Raw genomic sequence first — 14,124 nt, 5'->3', positions numbered from 1 at the left:
AAAAAATACCACTGATGTTGGTTTGTCTTGATACAGAGTAAGCTGGGACTTTGTGAGCAGGGCAATGGAAGCATTTGCATTCCCTGATAAAATTATAAGGTTGATTAGGAGGATATATGAGGGATCAGAGGGAAACATTAAAGTGAATGGGTTTCTCTGATCATTTTGGCTTGACCAGAGAAACCAGGCAGGGGTGTCCTCTTTCCCCTTTGTTATTTGTATTATATTTAGAACCACTGGCAAAGAAAATAAGGGACTCAGAAGTTCAAGGATATAATTAGTATGGTAGTCAAGGAAAGCTGGCTCTGTTTGCAGATGATATTATTTTATACCTGACAAAACCAGAAAGTGGCATTACAGTGCTGTGGAACATTTTTAGACAGTTTCAAATCTTTTCAGGATATAGAATCAATGAAGCTAAAACAAATGTAATAGCAGTAAATTCTGCAGTCACACACAAATTGGTTCAGCAATATCTGTATTTATGGGACATGATAAAATGAAGAATTTAGGATTATAGATTAAAAAGGATTCTGGTGCAGCAGGTGAGGATATATTGGAAGAGACTAAACAAAAAAAACTACAAAAATTGAGAAAATGCAAGCTATGTTATATGAATATTGATACTAAGATATAAGCAATTAAAATGTTTTTAGTCCCTTTAGTCTTATACACATGATAACTATAATAATCAATCAGAAGAGGTTACAAAGGATTGGGAAGACAGATTGTATAAGCAATGCACAAAGAAACAATGGGGGTATATGTATGTTTCCCAAATATGCAACAAAGTCTAGAAGATTTAGGATCTTTGATTGGAAGTGTTTACATACATATTTTATACCCCAAGTAGACTCCAAAAAAATTTTCCTTAGCTGGACAGGAAATGTTGGAGGTGTGATGGGGAAGAAACAAGTAACTGGGAACATATTTTCTGGGAGTGTAATGAGTTGGCAGACTTTAAAGATTCCCTGCAGACTGCTCTGTCAGAGATACTGTGAGAGCAAATTGGTATAACTAGGGAAATTATATTTTTTGAGCTATGATACAGAATCAGAATTGCCTAGACATAATAAGGCCTTGCTGAGTCTAATTATGGTGGCTGCCAAAAAAAAGTAATTACAAGAAAATGGAAATCGAAGTCTAAACCAACTTTACTAGAAGTAGCAAATATAGTGGCAGAGATAAAACAACTGGAATTGGAATCTTTAGGAAAGGGTAAGAGCAAATTACATAGGAAAAAAATGGAAATTGTGGGAACAATACATGCAGAGGTTTAAAAGAAGGCAGGATTTGAATGAGCTATGTAATATTTGACTGGCTGGATAGAGTATGTATAATGTTTGCAACTAACAAACATGTTTCTTGTTTAAAAAAAATGGCTCAATTTGCAAATGATATTATTTTATACCTGATAAAACCAGAAAAGGACATTACAGTGTTGTGGATCATTTTCAGAAGTTTCAAATAATTTTGTGATACAAAATTAATGAAGCTGAAACAAATGCAATAGTGGTAAATTATGTACCCACATAAGAATTGTTTCAGCAATATCTATTATTTATGGGGATGTGATAAAATAAAGTATTTAAGAGTATGGGTTAAAAAAATGATTCCATGTGACAGCTAAGGATATGTGGGAAGAGAGAGAGTAAATAAAAAAATAATAGAAAAACTCAGAAACTGAAAGCTCTGTTATATCTATATGGATAGTAAGATACAAGCAATTAAAATGTTTTTAGTCCCTTTAATCTTATACAAAGGTCAGGCATATTTTTCTCAACCAGAGTAGTTGTTATGGATAGCAATTAATAAACAGTTGAAGGATTTTATCTGGGAGGGGAAGATGGCAAAAAGTCAAGTGAGATATGTTAATTCTTTCAATAGAACAAGCAGATGATGATGATGAAACAGGGGGGAAACTCTAGATACAAGGAGAGATGGGGATTTTGGATGCAGAATTTTATGGAGAACAATAATCATATAGAATATTATATTTATAAAGTAGCAGAAAGTATTATTCTAGAAGCGAGCCAACACATTGATGGAGAAAGGACAGTCTGCTGAGAGGGATGACTGGAATTAGGGATACATACAATAGGCAAGAGGGGGCTGGAATATATTGGAGAAAACTGGCAAAGGGACCAAGGTATTGGGAGTAAATAACTAGAGAGGGAAAGGTAAGAGAATGGGAAGATGCCAAGAATCTATTTGGACTGCTGGTTAGAGACTGCCTTCCATTATCAAGGATTGCTATCAGAGTATAGGCAAAGAGAAAGAAATGTGTGGGGGGGGGTCTTAAACTAAAGACCAGCACTGTTAGAGCTTTTAGAATTTAGAACAGAAGCTGCTGTTAAAAAAGGAATAATTACTAGAGCATATTAACTATTGCATGATAACTATAAGACTCAATCAGAGGAGGTTAGAAAGGATTGGGAACAGAAATTGGATAAGCAATTCACAAATAAAGACTGGGGGTATATATGTTTGTCTCCCAAATACTCAACAAAATCTAGAAGATTTATTATTTTTGCTTAGAAGTGTTTACACAGATATGTTTATATGCCAAATAGACACCAGAAAATTTTTCCTCTGGTAGACACCAAATGTTGGAGGTGTGATAGGGAAGAAAGTGGTAATTGGGAACATATTTTCTGGGAGTATAATGAGCTGGCAGACTTTAAAGATTCATTGCAGACAACTGTATCAGAGATACAGGGTGAGCAAATTGGTGTAACTAGGGAAATTATTTTTCTGAGCTATGATAGAGATTCAGAATTGTCTAGACATTGTAAGGCCTTGCTGAGTCTAATTATGATAGCTGCCAAAAAAGCAAATACTAGAAAATGTAAATTAAAGTCTAAACCAAATGTACTATAAAGTAGTAAATATAGTAACAGAGATAAAACAACTGGAATTGAGATCTTTAGAAGGGTAGAAGCAAATTACATACGAAAAAAATGGAAATTGTGGGAACAATACATGCAGGGGAGGAATGAGTTTTAAAAGAAGGCAGGATTTCAGTGAGTTATATAATGTTTGACTGACAATGATTGGGTAGATAATTAATGTATAATGTTTACAAGTAAAATTATCTCAATATGGTTTGTGTTGTAAAAATGCTTGCAACTAAGATTATGTCAATAAGATTTGTTTTCACTTATATAAATGTATGATTGCCTATGTCATAAGCAATAATTTAATAAAGATGTTTCTTGTTTATAAAAAAGGCTAAATGTTAGACACACTTTTATTGGCACTACTTTGTCAAACAAAAAAGTCAACATTGCACATCACTGACTGTAAATAACAATTACAAAATTGAGTACCCCCATAGCTCTACACAGAACAACTACAAGAGAGAGGAACGATAGGGAGAAGGATAAATGTCCTTACCACCTCTGTCATTCAATCTCATTCTGTTTTAACACAGCAAATGAAGGAAATGACATAAAAAGAAGCTCTGTGTTTTGTTAAAGCATTACTTGAGAAATAGTAGGATGCTTTATTTGAATGATTCCTGAATCCCTTTATATATTACCCTTCCTATATCACCCTTTCAGTAAAAAAAATGTTCCTCAAGTCTAGGTTTGGGTAAGATTGTGGATCACTGAAAGATCATTGAATAATAATCTCAAATGCCTGAGGCTCAGTCCTGATCTTCAGTATTCAAGTCTGTATGTTCAAAAGCACAAATGGCTCATGTGAGTGCAAATCCCAGTTGAATGTCAGTACCAGAACCCAAACAGAATTATAAAATCTTTTTTAATTATATTTACAAGCATACATAAATAAAATAAAAATACTGTTTGTACACTTTGTAATAATCATGAGTTTTCATGTACATGGCATTTTCTCAAGTAGTCAAAAAAGTTATGCTACTAGAATCTTTTTACAAATAAGTAAAAAAAAAAAAAAACAACTTGACCACAAGAGCACGAATGACGGACTGATTGTAATGATAACCTTGCACTCCTGAAATCTTTTTGTAAATACGAAAAAAGTCACATGAGAAATGCAGGCACAGGGGGCTCCCAGTTGGAGTGTGTATGCATCCAGGTTTAGCTGAGACCCCAATGATATTCATACTGGTGATGGACCACATGAGCAAAAGGTTGCAAGGGACAGATCAACAAACCTGCTGTATGCAGACTATGGACTATATGGTATTGCAGGCAGACTCTCAACAAGAACGTCAGCAAATGATAGGGGAATGGAATGGAAAACTGAAGGCACATGAGATGAAACTATGTACAGATAAGTCTGTGGCAGAACAAATGGATGAAAATCAGCTTCTCTGGCACAAAGTAAGTGATCATATGTATAAAGTTAACACTATGCAATTAAGTGACAGAGAAAATTTGCAACAGGATTTGTCACAAGATGGTCAAATAACCTTAAAATGAAGATACTGGCACATGCTGCAATACAATGTTTGCTCAAACATTCAAAGCACTGAATGGGAAAAAGTAAATGGAAACGATTTCTGTGAAACTGCTTTGTTATTCAGTTAATCATGTAAAACCACTGGGTCAGAAAGTGATTACTTATGACTGTAAGAATAAACGTTAAAAGATTCAGTTCCTGTTGCAGATAATACAGTATGTGTTTTAGCTATACTGAGTCATATAACTTGGGTATAAATAATAATGTCAATGTGAAGAGTAAGAATTTGCTTTGTGAGTACAAAGATTTATTTACTAGTCTAGATTGTTTTCCAGACACTCAGCATATTCAGACAGAAGCTGCAGTGTTGTCAGTGCTGCACACGTCTAACAAAGTTCCACATTCAAGGAGTGGGCTTGAGAAGATTTGAATTAAATAATGTAGGTAACTGATTACTTCTTTTGAGGTTTTTTTTCCACTAATGGGGTATATTCATTAAACTGCTCATGTTGCTAAGCTGGTGTAACTTCAAAAATGTTTATATTTAGTAAGGGGGTGCAGGCATAAAGCTTTCTACTTTAGATTATGGAGGGATTGTTAACTCCACTTCATCTAGATCCAGGACAGTCTTTTTATAGCTTTTGATGCATTATTTTCTAAAGCTGTCACCTCAATGAAATAGGACTCAAATATTTCTACCACATCTGGTGAGTACATGGACATGGTTAAGTACTAAATCAAACAAAATTAATGAGTACACAGCATAGCTACTGTTTTGAACACATAAATTTTGTGCATGCCCAATCTGCAAAATCCAAATAAAGCCATAAAGAGGAAATACTACCCATTTTCACAAAAAAGTAGTTTCAGTTATGCCAGGAATATGACAACCATGGATTTTTACAAACATCAGGAGTCTAGAAAAATAGGCAGTTTTAGAAAGTGTGCATCATATCCACCACTTCCTCCTTGCATGGGGGTGCAGGGGGGCATGCCAGCATTAACTGCTCAATCTTACTCTTCAAGACTAGCTTTCCCAGTATTTGGACTTCTAGTTAATACTGGGTTGTCTGGGTCACAACCAAAGCCTTAACTTTCTCTCTCCTTGTTACAAATCCAGACCACCCACATTGAAATAGTTTGATGTGAATAAGTTTGCCACATTACTAATAGATGTAAGCCATAACGGAACTGGTGCAATGATTCTAAAAGAGAATAAACCAGATGCATACAGCTCCTGAGCTTTTGCTGACTTTTAGAAAATATATTTTCAGATAGAAGGAAAGCTGCTAATTAAAGTAGGTTTACGAAAAGTCTTTTGGAAACAAGTGCAAGTGCAAAAATCCACTAGCCACTACAGAGTATATTTAAAAATCACTGCAAAACACAGTCAAGATTGCAAAGAGTATTCTGACTGCAGAAGTATAATTAAATGTAATATTATAAGCTAGAAAAAGAAAGAAACAGATGTGCTGAGTTATTCATGTTGCCAGAGCAGCAAGATTTCCTCATTGATGAACTGTAAGTTTACAGGACAACTGCCATTCACTGGAAAAAAAGTGAAGGAATTTCAGCAAAGTACTGAGAGTGATCCTGAGATGCTAAGGCTTTGAGAGGTTACTATGAGAGGTTGGCCAGTCCAAAATGGAAAACAAGATCAGTTGCATACATAGCTCAGTGTTAAGGTTGATAAACTGATAGTGCCAAATTTACTAAAGAAATGCATTTTAGCAAGAATACACAAGTTTCCATGCTTTGTCATTTTAAATTGTAAAGGAAGAACATACAAGGTGGTATCTGACCCATAAAGGTCTGCACAAACAGAACAGGAGGTTGATTAAGTCTGGAAAAAACATGTTTCAGTATAAGGACTATGTACATCCAATTCATGCTTGCTATTATTCAAAGTTTTCAGAGGCTTTGAAGTTAACAAATACTGTGAGCTGGGGTGTGACAGTACATTAAACACTATATTTTTTAAATTAAAACACTACATGTTTGGCTTCAATGAAAGAAAGGAAAAGGTGAGAATTCAGTGGCATTCCAAGTGAGAAGCAACCAGAGGGTGTTATAGATGTGAAGACCCAAGGTCATATGCTAGTCATACTGGAGATGGAGAACTAAATAAGGATGAAATGAAAACTGCAACACATAGCAAAGGACAACCACAAGGCCTTTTATAACTATGTCAAAAACCTTAGAAGCAATATCCAGCATTGCACTGAGCTAATATACAGCAACATATACTTAAACCCAGAGGACTTAGCCAATATGTAGCTAGACAGATGTAGCTCTAACCTTACATCTTTATTTTACCCTAGTTTCTCCCACATATTAGCATGACCACAGCTCCCTCAGATCCCTTTGGAGCAAGTCCTGATGGCACTCTCCAAGCCAAAGACAATTGGCCCTATGGGTCTAGACAATATACCAGGTTGCTGTCTTGTCAGCACCAGTGACTGATTTATAGATACTACTAAACTTATTCAATCTCAGCCTCTCCAAGGTGTGGAGAACTGCTGCAGTCATCCTACTCCACCACCCACCACAGACTATAGACCTACAGGACTAACCAGCTTTATCTGTAAGGCAAAGAAGAGCATCATTACAGAAATCATTAACAAAGGCAGTCTCCCTTAGATACTGTCCTTTGGCCACTTCTCTTGGGTATTTACTTATCTAATGTCAAGGCCAGTGTTAAGGCCCTGTGGCTGATAAAGTTTGCAGATGACTACAAACTCATTATCATAAAATCTTTGTCTGACTCCCAGATTCTCCAGTATGGTCTAAAGTGTAGAAATAAATACTACCGGGACTACAGCCATAAGCTAAATGCCAAGAAATATAGTATGTTGTCTTTTAACAAACATGGATGCCCATACACTCATCGCATAGATGACACCCTCTTTGAAAATTGACAAAGTTATTAGGAACATGGACACTTTCATTGACAATGAAAAGATACTCTGACCACCATGTATCTATTTTGGAAAAAAAAATCTAAGAATACTCATCCATCTACCTACTTAATTGAATGAACTACTGGAAACATCTATAAGGTGTATTTATTCCTCCCACAGGGAGGGTATCAGGGAGAGAGAGGGAATATCCTACATCTGCTAAAGTAATTTTATCTGGACTAATCCTTTGTACACTGTTTTTGTTAGTCCTGTCACCTCTGGGTTACAGGTGGGATACTACACTTCACTCAAGCCCTCTGGATTACCTCTGTTAAGCATCTACCACAGCTGTGTAACAGTGAACTTAATAGATACGTCCTTAATCATAAATACCATAGTATCAGCCCAGATGCAGGCAAAATGCATCAGGTCTGCAACACTACTCAATATTTCTGTTTCTGTATGCCTTCTCAGTAGTGTGTGTGTGTAGGACAGAACCACTGTGACAATGTTACATAGATATGTAGCATGCATGGCATACACTGCAAGGGGTATCACTGCTTGTGCAGTACCAAGTACCCATAGATAGTCATATGGATGGTACACAGATATGTAGTGTGAATGGAATACACTGCTAATGGAATCTATCATGGTTTGTACAGCACCAAGTATCATATGTGTGTACTTTGCAAATTAATTACCAAATGAATGAATGAATGAATGAATTTTCAGAACATATGACAGTATGAAATAATGAACCATGGATGACCCATCAGAAGAATTTGTCTGTACAGTGAGTTATATCTAGGTTATAGACTGCAGAATACATTATCTGGAGAGAAGGTAAAGTTATCTATTTTTGTAATGCTGCCATATAATCTCTAGTGGGCATACGGCATATTTCAAGTTGCTGGATGCAGTGGTTTTTTTTTTACATTTCACAAGACAGAAAGTAAGGGTTAAAGCATAAAACTGAAGTGTCTGTGCTCTGACAGACTTCAAATTATACTAAAACAAAAAATTTTCTAAAAACTGACAAGGGATGCAATCTAATAAAATTTAAATAAATAAATATTTTCATCTATATTTTACAGGTGAATCCAAAATAAAAGTCATTCCATTTAAATTTAAATGCACATTTGAAACAATTCACATGTTTAAAACAAAGCCATTTAACACACAACACAAGTTAACTATCTATGCAAATCTCTCTACTTTCAGCAGACATTTTAAAGTTGTAGCTGGTTGGCTTTCAGCCTTATCTGCCATTCCGTCTCCCTAATCTTCAGAACTAAATTGTATTCACCAACTCTGATGTCCAGTGTTAATGACTGTATCACAGAAAAACAAGGACTCTTGTGATTGTTTGCATAGTGCATTATTTAAATTATCTTTGATCACATATACACATTCATAAATACACTGTGACAGTTTTCATGATATTTTACTAACAAAAGTCTTAAACTTGTCACAGTGTACCACACATTACCTCTATTACAGTCAAATATTTTACTTTATTCTAAAACTTTTAATTTACATGACTAAAGTATAATGAAGGACCTACATTAATAAATCTGCAGGCTTGAGAAAACCCTCTTTTAAACATGTTTCTTTCTGTTATAACTCTTTACTGTCATGTTTGCTGAGTTAAAAAAATATTTTAAGTCTTAAACATTTGTCAGTAAAATATGATTGTTTTCCTGGTGTTCTAAACAGATCAGGATTACCAAATAAAATCCTCCAGTTGTTGTTTATAATTGTTTTAATAATAGTATCATCAACATTTAGTGAGGTCATTTTAGCTAAGAAATAAATTGGTAGCATTTTAATATATCTGTTTGACCAATGAGACATTAATACTGATGTTTATAACTTCTTAGTTGTAGAAAATACAAGACTGGGAATATTTTTGGGTATTCTGTAATTGCACAAAGATCCATTACATCTTTCATTAATACTGAAAGTAAGTGCCAGTGGATCTTTAACATAGATGTTATCACTGTATTTAAAGAAAATATTCAATATGATAATGCAAAAATTGAAGTCTTATATAAAAGTTTCTTGGCACTTTTTCATCTTTCCATTCATCCTTTGATGACTGGGTCAGTCCCCAACTGGCCCCTGACCTCTTTCCAGGGAGGGGAGCCAGAGCTGGTATTCATACTAAGTGAAATCTGACAACAGCACCAGGGAAATTCCTTATCTTTCCTGTAAGATGGCCACAGGAAGGTAACAGGAATGAGTATGATGAAGGAGTTGAATGAGAAGTACTGCAGATTACAGCGATGGGAAGTATGTCTTACAGAAAAAATAGCTGGCAGTGAAGTAGCTATTGAGAAGGTGACACAGGGCTTGCATGCCTGTAAGTTAGTTGCTGAAGAACTGAGCAATGCTAGATGTTACAGTACTTGAAGAAGGTGAGCAGAAGAATTCAGTCCATTGAGGATTACAGGAAGAAAGTGAACCAGAGAACAATATTACAATTAGATTCTCCTTGAAGGCTTTGGCTGAGACGTCAGAGAGAGTTTGTAATAAACTATTTTCTGTGGATTTTTGCTGTTGTTCTTCAACAATATTACAATTGTCTGGTCATGGGCTTTTGATTGGTTACAGGAGAAGAAAAGTGCAAGAAATGAGTAGTCTGCTGAGGTGGCAGCTGCTACAGAAAATGGACAGAGTACATTTTGAAGCACAGAAAGAAACAAACACTTAAGATTATGTCAAAAAAGGATTTGGTAATTGACAGGTATGTCATTTAGTGTAAGGTAATCAAGCCATTAAGGTTCAGGTTTTCACAAATACACTCCCAGATCAATTTTGGAAAGAATCATTTCTGCAATGGAACATTTCAAAACTTTGAATTATTACATAAATTCAAGCTTATGATAAAGAGCAAAAAACAAGAATATCCTTGGAATGATTATGTATTCCATGTGGATTCACCAGTTTTAAAGAAAAGGTTAACTATTAACAGTCTTCTGATGTAGAAAAAAAAATCAGGATTATTTTTCAGGAATTATATGATGACGAGACTATTTGTACTGGAGATGAGAAATATTGTAAGAAACAGATAATGTTGCTAAACAAAATTCTAAGTGTGTTAACAGTTAACAGAATTAAGGGGACTGTTCAAAATGTATTACTGAGCAGCATCAGATAAATTAATTAATGATTATATTAAAAATGGTGTAAAATGTGCTTTCAGCCACATCACTTGGTAAACATCAGTAAACCACTTTGTAGATACTGTATAGGGACACTGGTGGTATGAATGTTCAAAAGAAGAAAGAAAAAAATGTGTCTGGAAGGAAATAATATACATTGCATGATATATAAACTGAGATATCAACTGATGACATACAAGTATGTCATGAGATAAAGGAAGATGTGGAAGATGATGCATCTGTTGAAGGAGTAAATGAATGGAGAATGGCAAAATAAGAAGGAAAAACTAAAGATATTGAGAAAGGATGAGTGTATAACATAAGTAAGAAAATATATTACTTCAGTTAACAGAGTTACATTAAGGAAAATAAAAAAATACTTTGAAAGGCAAACTGACATAAAAAGGTAAAGGATAACCTTTTCTCTTCTTTCTCTAAATGTCTCTAATATTAGTATGAGAAATGAGAACAGAAGGATCACATTCATATAATGGTGCAAAGGGTTAAAACATAACATAACATAATATGTTTATTAGACACATGTTTAAATGACGTAAGACAAAAAGAACAGATGGAACATGTATGGGGGAAGAACTATATGTTCTAATGGGAGATATTTGAGTTCAGAAGTTATACAAGTCAGCTTATTTTAAGGTGCACAGCGTTACAATTTTTCTCCAGAAAGGTTAGTGGTAGAAGATTTTTGTATTAAAGGACAATTATGAGGATTATGATAGTTTATGAATTTACATCTAGTATAAACAAACACCATTTTTCAAGACATACCTGAATATGAATATAGTTATTTGGGGGGTAATTTTAATTGATTTACGAGAAAGAAAAAATAAGGTTAAGGGGTTGATATATATCTAGAATGTATTGCTTATTTTGGATTAAATGTGAGTCAGGAACATAAATTCACTTATGTAAAAGGGAATATAAATACAAACTGATTTTAATTCTTTTTCTGTAAGGCAGGAACTAAACTTTGTGGATTTGTTCATCATTTGGCAGTATGGTCTACTTTGGGGCATAAACAAAGCATCATTGTAGAAGACACAGGTCATAAGAGATTAATTGGGGACTGTTCAAAGTTGAACGTGTCACAGGATAACAGGCAGGCACTGTTTTGAAAACACATGCGGTGGGTGGATTATAAGAATTAGATAGACAGGTGAACTGCTTAAAAAAATAGGTGTAAGAATTTGTAGATAGACATAGAAAGAACTTTCTATCATGAAGAGTGTCAGAAATTGGAAAATATAATAGGTGGTACTATGGCCAAAGTTTTGATACAATAACAAATGATATACAATTTTAATGAAGCATTATTCCAAAAGTTAGTAGACACAGAACAGAATTTTCAAACTATTTAAGGTAAAGGTAATACTGAATGGGACAGAGTCTGAAACGCTACATGTAGACCACATAAAAAGTATGGTCAATGAAAATAATGAGGGTGCTATTATTATTAAAACAATTATAAACAACTCTATTTTATTCACAAACAGGACAAGAATTTGAAAGAGCTTTTGAAAAATTCATCACACATATATGCAAAAAAATTACAACAATAAAAGTGAAACATTTAAACAAGAGTTTAAAAAGTGACAGTTTTATGTCAGCAAAACAAGAAAACTGTTTTTGATCATGCATACATGTTGATAAATACACTGTGACAAAGATTTAAATAATTAATTGTGCATACATTCAAAAGTATGTGAGAACTTCAAAAAATTCTTAGAGTCCTTAACTTTGGATATCAGAGATGGTGATTACAATTAATTTCTGGGGACCAGTGAGATGGAGTATCACGTAAGGCTAAGTATCAAATAGCTACCAACTTTGAATGAAAATATTAGTATAAAAAGTATGCTGAAAATTAAAAAAAGATGTGCATAAATAATTATATTATCTTGTCCACTGATTAGCTTTCTATTAACATACAACTTCTTTTATTATCTTATTTAAAGTGAGTTTTAACTGAATGACTTTTATTCTGAAGAAGTTTTTTTTAAAGTATGATTGAAAATGCTTAATAAATTATTTGAACTTTATTATACCGTGTCTTCTGCCAGTTTTTCAGTGGATTTGTTTGTTTTGCTGTGTTTTTTGTTCAACTGACTGCAGCCTATTTTTATCTTTTTGTTTTTTGATTTTAGAGTTCTAATTACGCTAAAGAATTTTAAGCATGGTATGCTGATCACTCCATATTTATACATGAATAATAAAGGCAAGCCATGAGCCATGGTTCTCTTTTATTACATAGCTATATTGCAAGTATTACAGTTAACACAACAGCAATATGATGATCCTAAAATATTATTAAAGCTCCTCAGCAGCACAGAATACTTACTCCTGAACCTCTTTAGAGGTCATGTCCAGGTATCGGGTGGATATCCATTGTAGTTCAAACCAGTCCCTGAAGCCAGTGTTGCCACAGCACTGGTATTCAATCTGCAGTATATCAATGGTTCTCTTTAAATAACATCTCCCAGGGGTATCAGTGTCCTTGTAGAATTTAAGAGCCTCCTTCAGGCCCAGGTACAGAGATTCATCCAGTTCATTCCGCATAGTGTAACACATTAAAGCACCCACCAAGATAGAGAAGGTAAAGAAAAATGTACAGATTATGTACGGCAACAAAATTAATTTCCACCGGCAGAACTTACTAGAGTCTGTACAGTCATAGCAGATTTTGCCTCCAAGAAAATTAATGGCACATGCAATAATCCCGACAGAAATTAGCATGTTGGGAACAGAGTGTATGTCTTTGTTAGCCATAATTTCACTATGTTTCTTGATCTCAATCTTCAGGAAGAGGCCTAGTCCAAAAAGAATGATGCCTGTCACCACAGAAATCCAGTTCAGGATCCAGAGGGCTTGAGCAAGCTTATCCCTTTTTGTTTTCGTGAATTTTACTTTAAGAACTGCCATGCCTGTCAGTCTTTCACTAATTAGCTACACAAATAAATAAGGAATTAAGATCCTGTTGGAGAAAAAAACAAAGAAATTAAATATATAGTCTGGAAATTCCAGATACATACTTTAGTTGTTCTCTATCCTGCTTCTACCACTTTGTTACACTGCATATGCAAAATGTTCATCACAGTAATTTTAAAAACATATGAAGCCTACTTGTCTGCTTTGTTCTTGATCTATAAATACAGTCAGCCTAATTTCTGATCTTCTTTCTTATCTCACCTTATTCTGTGTGAAGTCACCACACAGACATGGATACAAATAAGTTCTCATATACATGAGAAATATGCTAACACACATACATATAGATAGCTGCGCGTGCACGCACACACACACACACACATAGAAAGATAGATACACACACAAAACTGAAAACACTGCTTGTTATTTGCAACTGTACATTCTCTAGCCAATCTTCATCCCTGACAAATATGATCTGGCCTTAGTATCATCAGTTGTGATGCACCCCAGCACATTCGGTGACAAGTTCTAAAGACTCTCACCATTTCTAGTAAGTAACTTCTCTCTATCTGATACCATTATTCAGTTCTGATTTATATCCTTCCTTTCCTACTTATTGGGATTTTTGTGTGCCTTGACTAGTTATTTGTTTGTTTGCTGAATAGGGTAAATGACCAATCAAAAGGAGACCCATTTCAGCCATTGCTTGGGTTCAAAGAGCAAATGTATTA

The 14,124-nt window shown here is 34.5% G+C and overlaps 1 protein-coding gene across 1 annotated transcript in view; it reads right to left on the bottom strand.

The window, feature by feature from the left end:
• Positions 1 to 13,430, bottom strand: part of LOC122803861 (photoreceptor outer segment membrane glycoprotein 2-like) — a 113,245-nt gene extending 99,815 nt beyond the window's left edge. The window contains exon 1 of the mRNA XM_044073542.1: positions 12,807 to 13,430. Within this exon, the coding sequence (XP_043929477.1) occupies positions 12,807 to 13,387 (581 nt within the window). The 5' untranslated portion in view covers positions 13,388 to 13,430. The remainder of the gene's footprint in view (positions 1 to 12,806) is intronic.
• Between the last annotated feature and the right edge of the window lie 694 nt (positions 13,431 to 14,124).

This window comes from Protopterus annectens, chromosome 6.part0 (genome assembly GCF_019279795.1).
Source record: "Protopterus annectens isolate FY-2018-M chromosome 6.part0, PAN1.0, whole genome shotgun sequence".
In the NCBI taxonomy this organism is placed as follows: domain Eukaryota; kingdom Metazoa; phylum Chordata; order Ceratodontiformes; family Protopteridae; genus Protopterus; species Protopterus annectens.
Note: the sequence above shows the minus strand (reverse complement) of the source record. Positions and strands in the feature narration are given on the sequence as shown.